Source organism: Hetaerina americana, unplaced genomic scaffold (assembly GCF_022747635.1).
Source record: "Hetaerina americana unplaced genomic scaffold, ioHetAmer1.1.p SCAF_13, whole genome shotgun sequence".
Taxonomy (NCBI): Eukaryota; Metazoa; Arthropoda; class Insecta; order Odonata; family Calopterygidae; genus Hetaerina; species Hetaerina americana.
The window spans coordinates 10,374,561-10,386,731 of NW_027286403.1; the positions used below are offsets into that span (position 1 = coordinate 10,374,561).

The window sequence follows — 12,171 nt, forward strand, 5'->3', positions numbered from 1 at the left end:
ACATAAATTTGCAGATAATTGACAAAAGGAAAGGGTGAGGAGGAGGATATTTACAATAAATAAACAAGTTAAACAGATTACTATCTCTTTCATCCAATTTACCTGATGTGCACAATATGTTTCTCAATTTTTTATTCTATAGCATGCATGTATAATTTTTATCTTCCAAAATTTTCATGCTGCACACTCCCATTTTTTAAATTTGTGTTTCAAGTTATTTCTTAAATGCCATATTGAGTTTTTAAACATTGCCTCTCTTTTAAAACAAGTATACACTGGTGGTTTTGAAAAATGTCTTAAACTCCCTCCTCCTTCCTTCATTAATCTTTAATAAGTCCTCACAGAGAACAAGAAGAGCTGTCACTTTAAATTAATGGATGAATGTAGCAGCACAAATAAAAGCAATTCTGGTAAAGGTGTTAAAAAATGAATTCTGTGGAATAATAAGCTAGGCTATAAAACAAAGCTGGTCAAATTACAAAGCCCAACACCAAGAGTACCTGGGATCGCCTCCAAGGAAAGAGTCAAAGTAATGTGATAAAATTTATGCATAATATTAATTCTTTAACTCCATATGTGAGCTGGGTTTGACTTTCAGATGTGTTTTTGTATAAGATTGTTCAGATGTGTTTTGGTAAGTGTGGCACTAAATGTTTGCCGGCACTTCCAGACATTAGGCTTTAATAAATAAAGGTGTAATTATCATATCCAAGCATTATCCTTTCATCCCTCATTATTAATAAAAATACATTTATGGGCTTACCATGCACTGTTACATAAGCCGGGACAGAGCAGCTGCCAAGTTCATTTTCTAACTTAATGATATATTTTCTTGTATCTGCGCAAACTGAGACAGGAATTTCAAAGAGAGTTTGCTTTTCAGTGGTCTTAATGTCTGCCCTAGTCCTGAGAAGAATTGGTTTGCCATCCACAATCCATGTCAACTTTCGTAGCATGGATTTCCATAACATTTTTCATTCTTATATGAATAGAATTAATATAATTGATTTTATTTTCTTATAATCGCAGTAGAGTTCATCACTCCACAAAATACCTTGATAAAACTATTTAAGCATTGAGAAGAGTCAAGGTATTATGGTCATGTAATTCATTTTCCTCCGCTATTGCATATGTACATAGGTTCACTTTGGCATCTACTTCCAAAAGTGACCATCTTGCCACAATTAAATGTGTTGGGGCAGGGAATTCCCTGCTTCTTCTTTCCTGTCATGGGAAAAGTCAGTCATTATAGGAAAACTCCCTCTTTAAAGGAGTCATTCAAAGTGCTCATTAAGCTAGGTTCTACTATGTATGCTTTCAATTGAGCATTTTAATACATTACTCCAAAAGTTTCCCCCTAGAGAGTTCAATCCGCATGGAAGCTCTGAAGTTTTCCATTTGGGTCTGATCAAATGGTTGACCTATTTCTTTTTCCAAGGAGCCAGTTTTACTGAACACCTGACAGGACAGGTGTTTAGCAAACTGGCACATAAAGATTCCACAATCATATGTATTCTGTTGCTTTGGACCATCCTGAAAGTGAAGGAAAATAAAATCATCATAATTTTCCTTTATTAGAATAATTGCCATGAAATTTTAATGGCAATGAAATTGATGAATTTCAATTTCCTTTACATCCCTAAAATCCCTTGCACATGAAAATGAAGTGATACAGCAAAAAAATGTTCAGCACTCAACCATGAGGCCCCAATCAGCAAAAGCTTTCATCAACTTCAATAATACTGAAGGATCTCTTAAGATGAATCAAAGAGAAGAGGTTGCTCTTATCTAGTTCAAGAGCTATTGAATAAAATGAACCATTCCTTAAATATAACTGAGAAGTGTCAATTTTGTAGAGAAGAATGAAAAAAAATCATATGCTACCCTCTGTAATGCATGTTTATAATTGATTCCAATACCTTCATTCGTCTCTTTTGTCATAAAAGTTATGATATAATAAATTATTTCTTAGACTTGGCTCTAAATCACCTTTCCCTAATTTATATGGTCCAGGATCCATGGATATGTATATGAGGGATGATATGGAAAATTGATCGAATAAGAAGCAAATGAAAATGAAAAAATATGAATTAAAATTTAATTATGAAATGAAAGGAAAAATACATAAGAACAATTTTGTGCAGGGAAAGAAAATGAATAAAAGAGGATGAGCTTGGTAAAGACCTTTAAGAGTATCATAATGGTCAAAGAACTCACAGAGGTACCCATAATTGTGAGCATAATCTTTACCTTGCCTGCCATGGGTTTATCATTTTGTAGGGCAACTGTTAAGTCAAAGCTGGATGCTTAGTAGAGGTTAATCATTTCAATTCTTTTCATTCTGAAGTTTAGTTGCAACTTGAAAGGGTACTTGAGCTGACATACAAAGTTGTTTGTAGCATTGCCAGGATACTTTCTGAAACTCGTTTTGTCTTTGGGTCTCTACAGGACCATGGACCACAGACACATTATGTAGATATAAGCCTTCACAGGTTCACTAAGCAATGTTACATTGATATAGATAAGATGATATGATGGGGATGATAATAAATTGCAACTCATTGATCAATGAAGCAGGTATTTACTGTACATTGATGATGCAACAAGAAACCATTTCCTATCCCACCATCTGTTCGAATATAGCCCTGACGAAAATAAAAGTAACCATAGGAAATAATAGTTCCCTCTTGCTCTGTTCTCATATGTTGTCTTATTTGCCATGATTTCAAATGTGAGCATTTATTTAAGTGCCACAAACTATCACTGGATAAAATGAGAATACATTGATAATGAACTTACAGAAACTTATCTTTTACTTACACAGATGATTTTTAACTTCCATTGTGATATGTTTAGGTCCTGCCCCTTCTTCTCCTTCATTTCTTCTGTCAGATATTTCAACAGGATCTGAAAACAAGGAGAAAATATTTTCATAAAGGTTTTTTAGCTTACAGAACTCCTAATATGTATCCTGAAAGAAAGCAACGGGATTTCTTTTTCCATAGATTATTTTGTATATAATCTAGTCAAACAGCAAAATATTAGTAATATGTCAGTTTCAATTATTTCTCAGCTTGGTTCATATGGTTCCAGTGCATGGATATGCATAAAGCTATTGACAGTGGCATATTAAACTAAAGCTCAATTGCCTTCAGAGAATAAATTACCTTATTATAAATTTTACATAAAGTTAATTTGAAGTTTACTCTTTTGCAAAATTTTGCCCTTTATCTTTATTTTTTTTCTAGTCTTTCTTTTTTATAGTCTCACACCCAAGGATGATTGTACTAATGTTCTTCATTTGAACATAATGCACAAAAAAATTTGCCCAATGTCTAAAAGTTGTTTGGAAACCCTTTATAAAAACTCTTGTTTTCTAACATTTTCACTGCAAAGTTTCCATGTGAAGGCAGGCAAATAGATGAAAATAAATAAAGTCAACTTTTCAATATGCAAAATAAATAATTTCAAGGTATTATAAGAACAAAAATGTTTCAGGAAAGATAACACTTTTATCAATATTTTCTATATTAGTCTGCTATCTACCCCTTGGAATTCATTATTAACAAGGATTGGTATGGTTAACAAAGTATGGGAACTTCATTTTGTCTACCTGACGGAAAGAATTCTAGAGCTTTTGCTAAGAATTGTAATGGTATTTGGCTAGATGATATGATAATTGAAACAGTGACCTTTCTAATACAATTATGTACTATCAGTAGAATGAAATGCCATTAAATCGGGCAAAAAAGCTGCAGTTCCATTATTTAATCGTAAACCATGTTGCCAAAAATCCTCGCTGATCAGTTCTTGACAAAGGCAACTAAAATTGTCAACAGATCCATCAATATCTCTCTCTCGTATCTTTCAAACAGTGCAGTATTTTCCAACTACCATTTCAGAGCCAAAATCACATAATACTTTGGTTTTTAAAGTCAAATTTAACTGTCTATTCAGGCCATCTCACCATGACTAGTGCTGGGTTAAACATCAACTACATAATATATCTCAATCTTACTTGAAATTGAACCAATCGCAAATTCCCTACTTTTCTTCAAAGGTAACATGATGGAACATAGCATTACAATTAGTGGGTAAATTAAGTGCTTAAATATTTAGAGAGGATTAAAATTTGGAAGGAGCTGTTCTTTGGTTCTACACTATGACAGCTTGTGGGATGAGGTTGGTTCTGTTTCATGGGAATAGTTTTTCATCTAGAAGTTTTCCTTTCTTTTACATTGCTTTTTATGATTACTTTTAGCTTATGTCAACTTTTAGCTGAAAGGGTAATGCTGAGTATGCATTGAAATGCTGTGTAAAGATTAAATATGAAATTTCCTTACGAAAATAACTATGTTGATACTAATATGCGAGCAGGGTATTTTAGGAATTCATCTTCCTATCAATGCAAAAGTCCTGGCAGATTTTTGCAGTAGTATCCTCAACAAATTATTCACTCAAAATATTTATTGAATATGAAATATTAAACCCACGGCGTAGTCAGTGGTGCACCCTTTTTCCGGCTCATTCTGGGCCATTTATGAGCGGGGGTCAGAACTAAGAGAGTCCGATAGAATGCCTTCCCCTCCTGAATGAAGAGGTGGGAAAGAGTGGTGTTTTCCTAGAAAAGATTGCGATTTTGCTTCAAAACTGAATCTCACTAGCTTTCAATGTAATTGAGTCTTCTTTGATCTTTCGCTGTTGAATATTCCATAAAACAGCAATAGCATGTGAAGGATGTTGCTTTTTCAGCTGTGACTTAAAAGGAGGAAAGTAATTCAAATTTCCGAGGGTAATTGAGAAGCAAGTATGTTGCGTAATAAGAATGGTGCCTAAATAAGTCACACACTCATATTTACATTCAATGATGGAATCACTTTTGGCTTTAATTATCATCAAAAGCTATTTCATGTTTTAAGTAACTATATTGTACTCAATCCAAAGTCGTTTGTTGAAGAATTCGTCCTACTTGCCTCGGTTATTGAAATACTTGATTTACCGACAGTACCTACATGTGTTCGGAAATCGTTATGATACTTATGTACTTCCATTGTAATGCGTGTATTTTGTGCTAAACGTTGACTCAGTTAGTCATATTGAATGGTATGTTGTGGGAAATATTTAGATTTCTCTAAATTTTAGTTGTTTTACAGGGAGATGAGTCGGCTGGCAAATTGTCGTTATGGAGTTGTTAAATTTTTGCAATATGAACTGGACATTTACCATTAGAATTTAATGTTAATAATAAATAATTTTTAATATTTATCACTCTATCTTACTTACAATAACTTTGGTGTTTATATATATATATATATATATATATATATATATATATATATATATATATATATATATATATATATATATATATATATATATATATATATATATATATGTATATATATATATATAAATATATATATTCTCTCTAATGTTGTTTTACACATGAGTGCTTTCAAGCGAAGAGCAATTTCTGTGTAGATTAACTAAAATTAAAACACAATCATATAGCGTGCGATTAACGAAGATTAATAGTTTGATACAGGCATGAATGATTTATTTCAGTGCCTGCCATGAAATAATATTATAATTCGCTGCAGTTTTTATGTGAAGGCAAGCAAATAGATGAAAATAAATGAAGTCAGTTTTTCAATATGCAATAATAAATAAATTCAAGGTATTATGTGAACAAAAATGTTTCAGCAGAGATAAAGCTTTGATCAATATTTTCTAGTTGGAGAAACTGTAATGAGCAATTTTTAGAGTTTCAGATGCCACTAAATATCATATTTTTTAATTTAGATTACCAAAGTACAAAATTTATGGAATTATCTAGGGGCAATTTTTTACATACAATTGTGCATTATGTTAAACAAATTAAATAAAACACCATTACAGATTTCCAGAAGTGATTCTTTGTAGTATCTTCAATGTGAGTTTCTTCTTTATGTAACATGTTTTCTAAACATATTTTTGTGCTCTAATGTATGTAAAGTATAAAAATATTTTGTATAATATAATAATAAAATAGTATATATATAAACATAGTACCTATATATATTATATATATTATATATATATATATATATATATATATATATATATATATATATATATATATATATATATATATATATACACATATATTTCTCTCTGATGTTTCTTTACACCTGAGTGCTTCCAAGTGAACAGCAATTTCTGTTTAGATTATCTGACATTAAACCACAAAAATATAGCGTGCAATTAACAAAAATTAATATTTTTCTACAGGTATGATTTCAGTGACTTCCATTAAATAATAGAAGCTTTGCTTCTTTTTAATGAGTTAACAATGAGAGTTAAATAAGATTTTAAAAATTTAATCACAACACACTGCAACCTTTTTTTACAATATCACGGTTCAAAATTGATTTTTTACATAACCTGCTTCTGATGATGTTATATTGTGATTTGCAATGATAACTTTGTGTGGTATGCATTTATTACCTTTATCATGTTTCATTTATGTAGGCTCTTTATCCTCACAGAGTCTCATTTTTCCCCAACATCTTCCCAAAAAATTCATTTAAAAAAAGCTGCTCAAGTTTTTAGTAATCATGTTGCCACAGAAGTACACGCAATAGGTCATAGAGGTATGATAAGGGAATTAATATGGCTGTATCACACCAGACTCTTTCTTGAGCTGAAGCCTATATTGTCCGGTGTCTGACTTCTTGGAGTTCTTCCCAACAATGCTGACATATTCATCTGTAAGCTAAATAAGTAATAGTACAAAAAAAGTTGGATAAAATGCACTTATATACCAAATTTTGGTTAACATTCAAATTTTCCCAAAAAAACCATATCGTATACCTTAATCAAACTCTATGCATAATTCTGGGAAATTTTACACAAGTGTCGTTTTTCGATATGTTTCCATTTTTCTTCTATTGCACCTCTCTAACTACCCTCATTCCTTATTTTTTCTGCTTTTTCTTGGTTCTCCTTTCTTCTTGTCAGAGAGAGTGCTGGGATTTTTCCTTCTCTCCATCTTCCCTGCTTTATCCCATTGAATCCGTAGTTACAATTCAGTATAACTAAATTTTGATCTAATTCTTCAATCTTTTCTGGCAATCTATGCAGAGTAATTTGCATGGCTTTTCACTTAACCATTATTTGATTTAAATGATGGGTCTCTGAACCACTGGGCTTTTTTATCCATAAATAACCTTATTGTATTGTTTTAAGCAAGTGTTAATTATGGTAAATTCTAGCATCTGCTGACTCCATAGTTTTTCTCCATGCCAATTCCTTGCTTGTTAACTGTAGTACCCTACCTCATGCCCATCTCTTCTGTCACCAACCACCACATTCCAATCTACCTGAATCATCAAATGTTTCATCCTAGGGACTTAGTTGAATCTTCTGACAGATGGCCTGCCCTATTTTACCTTCCAACAGTGGCCAGTGTTAGTGTATAGACCAACTAGTGGTAACGTTAGATTACCTTTTTTTATTCCTTCTTTAGGTCAAAGTTAATCAGTGGCTATTGCACGAAATATACAAAAAGGACATAAAGTAATAAAAATAAATATACAAAATATAAAAACAAACACATAATAAGAGTGAGATAAAAAAACAATACTTTACCTCACATATCCCTTTCTCCACTGTTGGAAGGCTATCATAAATACTAATAGTCTTTGCTTCAAGCTCACAAAACGCTAGAGCCCAGTGAGATGTTAGGTGCAGTGGAACCAATAAAATTTGCTGTGCAAATATATCCACCTGCAAAAATAAAAAATATAAAATTATCAAAAATTTACTTTAAGAAAAAGGCCCAATAACTCAAAAAATTTAGGTTAGAAACATTTTCTACTGTAAAAACTGTTTCTGAACCATAGAATGAATCAGTAAAATCATAGAATCATTTGCAAGTTTTGAGAGTCCTTCCCAAGACAAGGGAGAACCAAGCATAGAATTGCCGCTAGGAAAAATACATGGTTTATTTAAGTATGGTTTTCACTGTTGCATACGAGGTCTGCTCAAAAAGTATCGCGAATTTTGAATTTTCGCGGGTTATGTATTTATTGGATTTTCGATTTTTTGTGGCGTTATGTTTCTGCTTATGTCACTCACTTATGCCGAATATTTTGTCCCTTTCGAATGTTCAGTTTATTGTTGACAGCGGTTTCCCTTGGGCGTGTTTCGGCTTGTCTTCGATTTCTGCCTGTACCAAAAAATGGATCAAAGAATCTGTATCAAATATGGTGTAAAAAACAAAAATAAGTCCGAGGACGAATTCCGAATGTTGACTGTGGCGTATGGAGAAGCTACGATGGACCGAAGCAACGTTTATCGGTGGTACAAAATGTTCTCAGAGGGCCGAGAAGATGTGAACGACGAAGAGCGTGCCGGACGCCCGAGCACGTCAACAACAGACGAAAACATTGATGAAGTGAAGAAAATAGTATTGGCCAAGCATCGAAATACCGTTGGAGAAGTTGCTGAGGACCTAAACATATCAATTGGCTCCGCAAATCGATTTTTACCATTGATTTAAGCATGGCACGGGTCGCCGGGAAAGTCGTACCAATATTGCTCAATCCGGCCAAAAACAGCAACGCATTAACATTATTAATGAGGTCTTGGGCTCTTTCCGCGACGACCCAAATTTGCTCCAGAGGGTCATAACTGGAGACGAATCATGGGATTATGGTTATGACGTGGAAACTCCCAATCATCCCAATGGAAGCTGCAGCATGAGCCAAGGACGATAAAAGCGTGCCAAGTTTGGTCGAATGTGGAAGTTTTGTTTACAGTTTTCTTCGATTACAGGGGTCTTCGATTGGTGAGTTCTTGCTACAGGGTAGAACGGCAAATAAGGAATATTACCTGCAAGTTATGCGCAATTTGCAGAAATACTAGACATGGCTATGGCTTCGTGACGCGGCGGGAGAAAGGTACGACGCCGGTATTAAAAAGCTGGTTACAAGGATGCAAAAAGTGATTGATCGACAAGGGGACTATGTAGAAAAATGGCTAAATGATCAGTCTTTCCTACGATGTATAAAAAATTGAGAATAAATTTGATTTTTCATGAAAAAAAAGGAGACCTTACTTTTAGAATCTTCCTCTTTGAAGGACAACTCTAAAGAAAAGCGATATTTCGCAGTGCCATGTCCTCCTAGGATGGGTATAATTTGTAAATATAAAAATTAAGAACACAAAAGGGAGAACTGAAAAATGGCTAGTTGTATTAAGTAACATACTAAGTATTTCGTAATGAAAGAGTCATGTGATTCAACCCATGGCAAATCGCAAGAATGTTCTTTCAACCCAGTAAATAGGAATTTTACTTTTATTGGTAAAAATGACTACAGAGGTAGTTCTTGTAGAACTACACTCTTTCATAGCACATAATATGAAGTTGTTCCAATGCCTTTAACTATCGAGGAAGCTCATCACATTTATCACTCTAGTGTTGAGATAGTACTTACCAATGATCCCAATTATCAATCACCACTTGAAAACTATTTCAAAATTAGTTATTTTTGAGTCAAAGTTTATTCATCCCTCATAATTTCAAATTATGTGCAAAAGGAATTATCTCCCACAGGTTTTCTTACACTGTGTAATTATATATTAAACTGCAAGTTGCACAGTATGCTCATTTCACAGAATGGATCTTTTCTTGTCAGGTGGATAAAATGACCTTGTGTAGTTTATATGTCCATAAATAATATTGCTTTGTACTGGTCCACCTTACTCAGAGTCTTCCCAATAGCATTCATGCTACAGCTCTCTCTTGTCTTTTTTAAAAGTGTATATGCACACATACATAACCATAAATAAATGCATACACATAACATTTTCCTTAAAGAGAATGATGTGCATGAATAACCGTTGGAGAATGAGAAGTTTTTCACTCTAATACATAATGATGCAATTAGTGGGAAAACTGAAAATGGAAGTGTAAATATGGGGTTGCACATGCATTGGAAAAGTAGGAAATTTCATGGGACATAATAAAACTGTTGTAAATGGTAGTAAAATATACATTCTGAATCCAACAATGCAAGCAAAACATACATATTTTGTAAGTTACCCTGTATAATCACTCACCCCAACACTGTACACTGACTCAACATCTGTGATGGGAACCTGAGCAGTAGTGAAATATGTAAACGTAGTAAAAAATGTACCTTACCAATTTTCTGCAATATATTAATTAATGCTGCCTAATTTGCTCACCTTAACTTTCCTCCAAGCTCCAAAAACATACAAATACATCATGATCATACCATGTTTTAGTTTCTATCAGGGATTTTTTTCAATTCTTCATTATCAGACATATTTCTTTCTACCTAAGCCAGAACCATCAGCCAACCTCCTTTGGTCATCACCTAATTAATCATTTTCCTGCTCTTCATCCTTTTATTGTACCTCCTTGCCTTCCGTTGTAGTTGTAGAAACTTACTGTTTAAAAACAATTTCTCAACTTTTCCCTCTTTTTGGAATAAGCGTTAACACTGATCTGAAGAGATCCCCCAGCCAAATTTCACACTCATAAAGTAGTTCATCAAAACTGTTCCATTCACTTTGCTTAAATCATTCAATCATTTCAGGGAGGTTTTCTGTCTATGGTAGGAATTTATTCTATGGCCTTATTCAATTTTAATTCTTTAATGCCATTTCTATCTTGCAATCGATTATAATTTGGGCCAATCCATCTACATCTACTCTATGCAAAAACTTGCTTGCCTAATATCTAAACCATAGAAATTCATTTTGTATTCTTCCATTCAAGTGATATTTTTGTGGTCAGATAATAACTTTAATACCTTATCTTTGATAATGTGCATGTATTTTCCCCTTTTGACTTCTTATTATTGATTCAATGCTCGTGTGCAATGCACCCATTTTATCATTCCTCAATAAACTTTATATATCTTTCAGCCTATATTCCACCTCATTTATTTACACTAAATATGATTCTAAGACTGAGCAATTTCATTTACCCTACTGAAATTTCTCTATTATTTGTATTTTAGCCATTTTCAACTTTCAAAAAACTGTCTGAAAACTTTTTTAAAAACTTTTTCTTAAGATAGTTCCATGCCATGAAATGTTCCATAGAAGTGAAAGGTTTGGATCTTTTTGTGCTATCAAATAAAAGGGGAAATGTATGTTGTCGTTGCTATGTCAAAAACTTTTGGTTTCAATGATAAAACAACATGGACACATCTTTCATTACTATTATTTCACCCATGTCAACATTTCAGTTATGAATGGAAGTTATTCAATGTTATTTAATGCAGCTGACCTCTTTTACCTGGTGAAGACCAGTAGTGCAAATATTTGCAACTTTCCTCAAATTACATCATCATTGAATGTCTGAGTAAACATAGCAGCATTTGAGAGTCTGTGCTTTAGTATTTTTAACCTGCTCTGACAAACATATGATAGGGAAAAACTTGTGTTCACATTGAAATGTATCTATGCCTGAGTTTCAGTATTGTCAATTAAATAATTTTACAGAAATTGATTGGTTTACAGGCATATGCCCTTAGAAATTTTTCAATGAATTACTTAGTTACTGTGTGTAATGAACAATTAAACAAGAGTTGTCAATGACTCTCAGTTGGGAGGAGTGCTGCATGTGATGATAATTTCACTGCTAATTTGGTTGCACTCTGGCTATTCGATTTTTAGAGGAAATTTTACTTTCTGCTAGAAGTCTTTTTATAGACATTGAATTGAATCTTAGAAGCTTCCTCACTTAGTGAGGAAGCTATTCAATTGAAAGGGACTTAAAATTGTGGACCCCTAGGAGCCTTTCATTAAGACTAAGCTAGTGGAAATGCTGGGTATATCTTCACCCTTCTTCAAATTCCTGAAGATTCCTTTGAGCTCCTATCCCTTCTAGTGCAAATATTCTCTGCTATCAGTTACCTCCCTAAATAACTACTAATACTACTCTATCATCAAAATACATGGAGTGCTCATTATTCCTAGCCACCTTCTGGGATAAACTCTGCTAGACAAAAATGTGCTTTCCGTTTGCAATACATGAAATGTCTGAGCATTTGGAAATGTTTCATAAAGTCATATATGTACCTTAATTTATTGCATCCAGCTTAACAATATGATTCATTTCATTTAATATTATATATTAAGAAGCTTTTTTCA

The 12,171-nt window shown here is 33.1% G+C and overlaps 1 protein-coding gene across 1 annotated transcript; it reads right to left on the reverse strand.

The window, feature by feature from the left end:
• Positions 1-1,338: 1,338 nt before the first annotated feature.
• On the reverse strand, positions 1,339-10,272 carry LOC139686129 (sentrin-specific protease 1-like). Its single transcript, XM_071583312.1, has 7 exons — positions 10,234-10,272; positions 10,105-10,143; positions 7,630-7,767; positions 6,667-6,754; positions 2,821-2,907; positions 2,759-2,763; positions 1,339-1,533 (listed from the first exon to the last, which is right to left on the reverse strand). The coding sequence occupies exons 1-7, from the start codon at positions 10,270-10,272 to the stop codon at positions 1,339-1,341; spliced, it is 591 nt and encodes a 196-aa protein (XP_071439413.1).
• Positions 10,273-12,171: the final 1,899 nt, after the last annotated feature.

Coding starts and splice junctions, on each gene's coding strand:
- LOC139686129 (XM_071583312.1), bottom strand. CDS start 10,272: ATGTATTTGTATGTTTTTGGAGCTTGGAGGAAAGTTAAG. Junction 10,144..10,233: donor GAGCTTGGAGGAAAGTTAAG/GTGAGCAAATTA, acceptor ACTACTGCTCAG/GTTCCCATCACAGATGTTGA. Junction 2,908..6,666: donor TCAGCTCAAGAAAGAGTCTG/GTGTGATACAGC, acceptor CCTTGTTTTCAG/ATCCTGTTGAAATATCTGAC.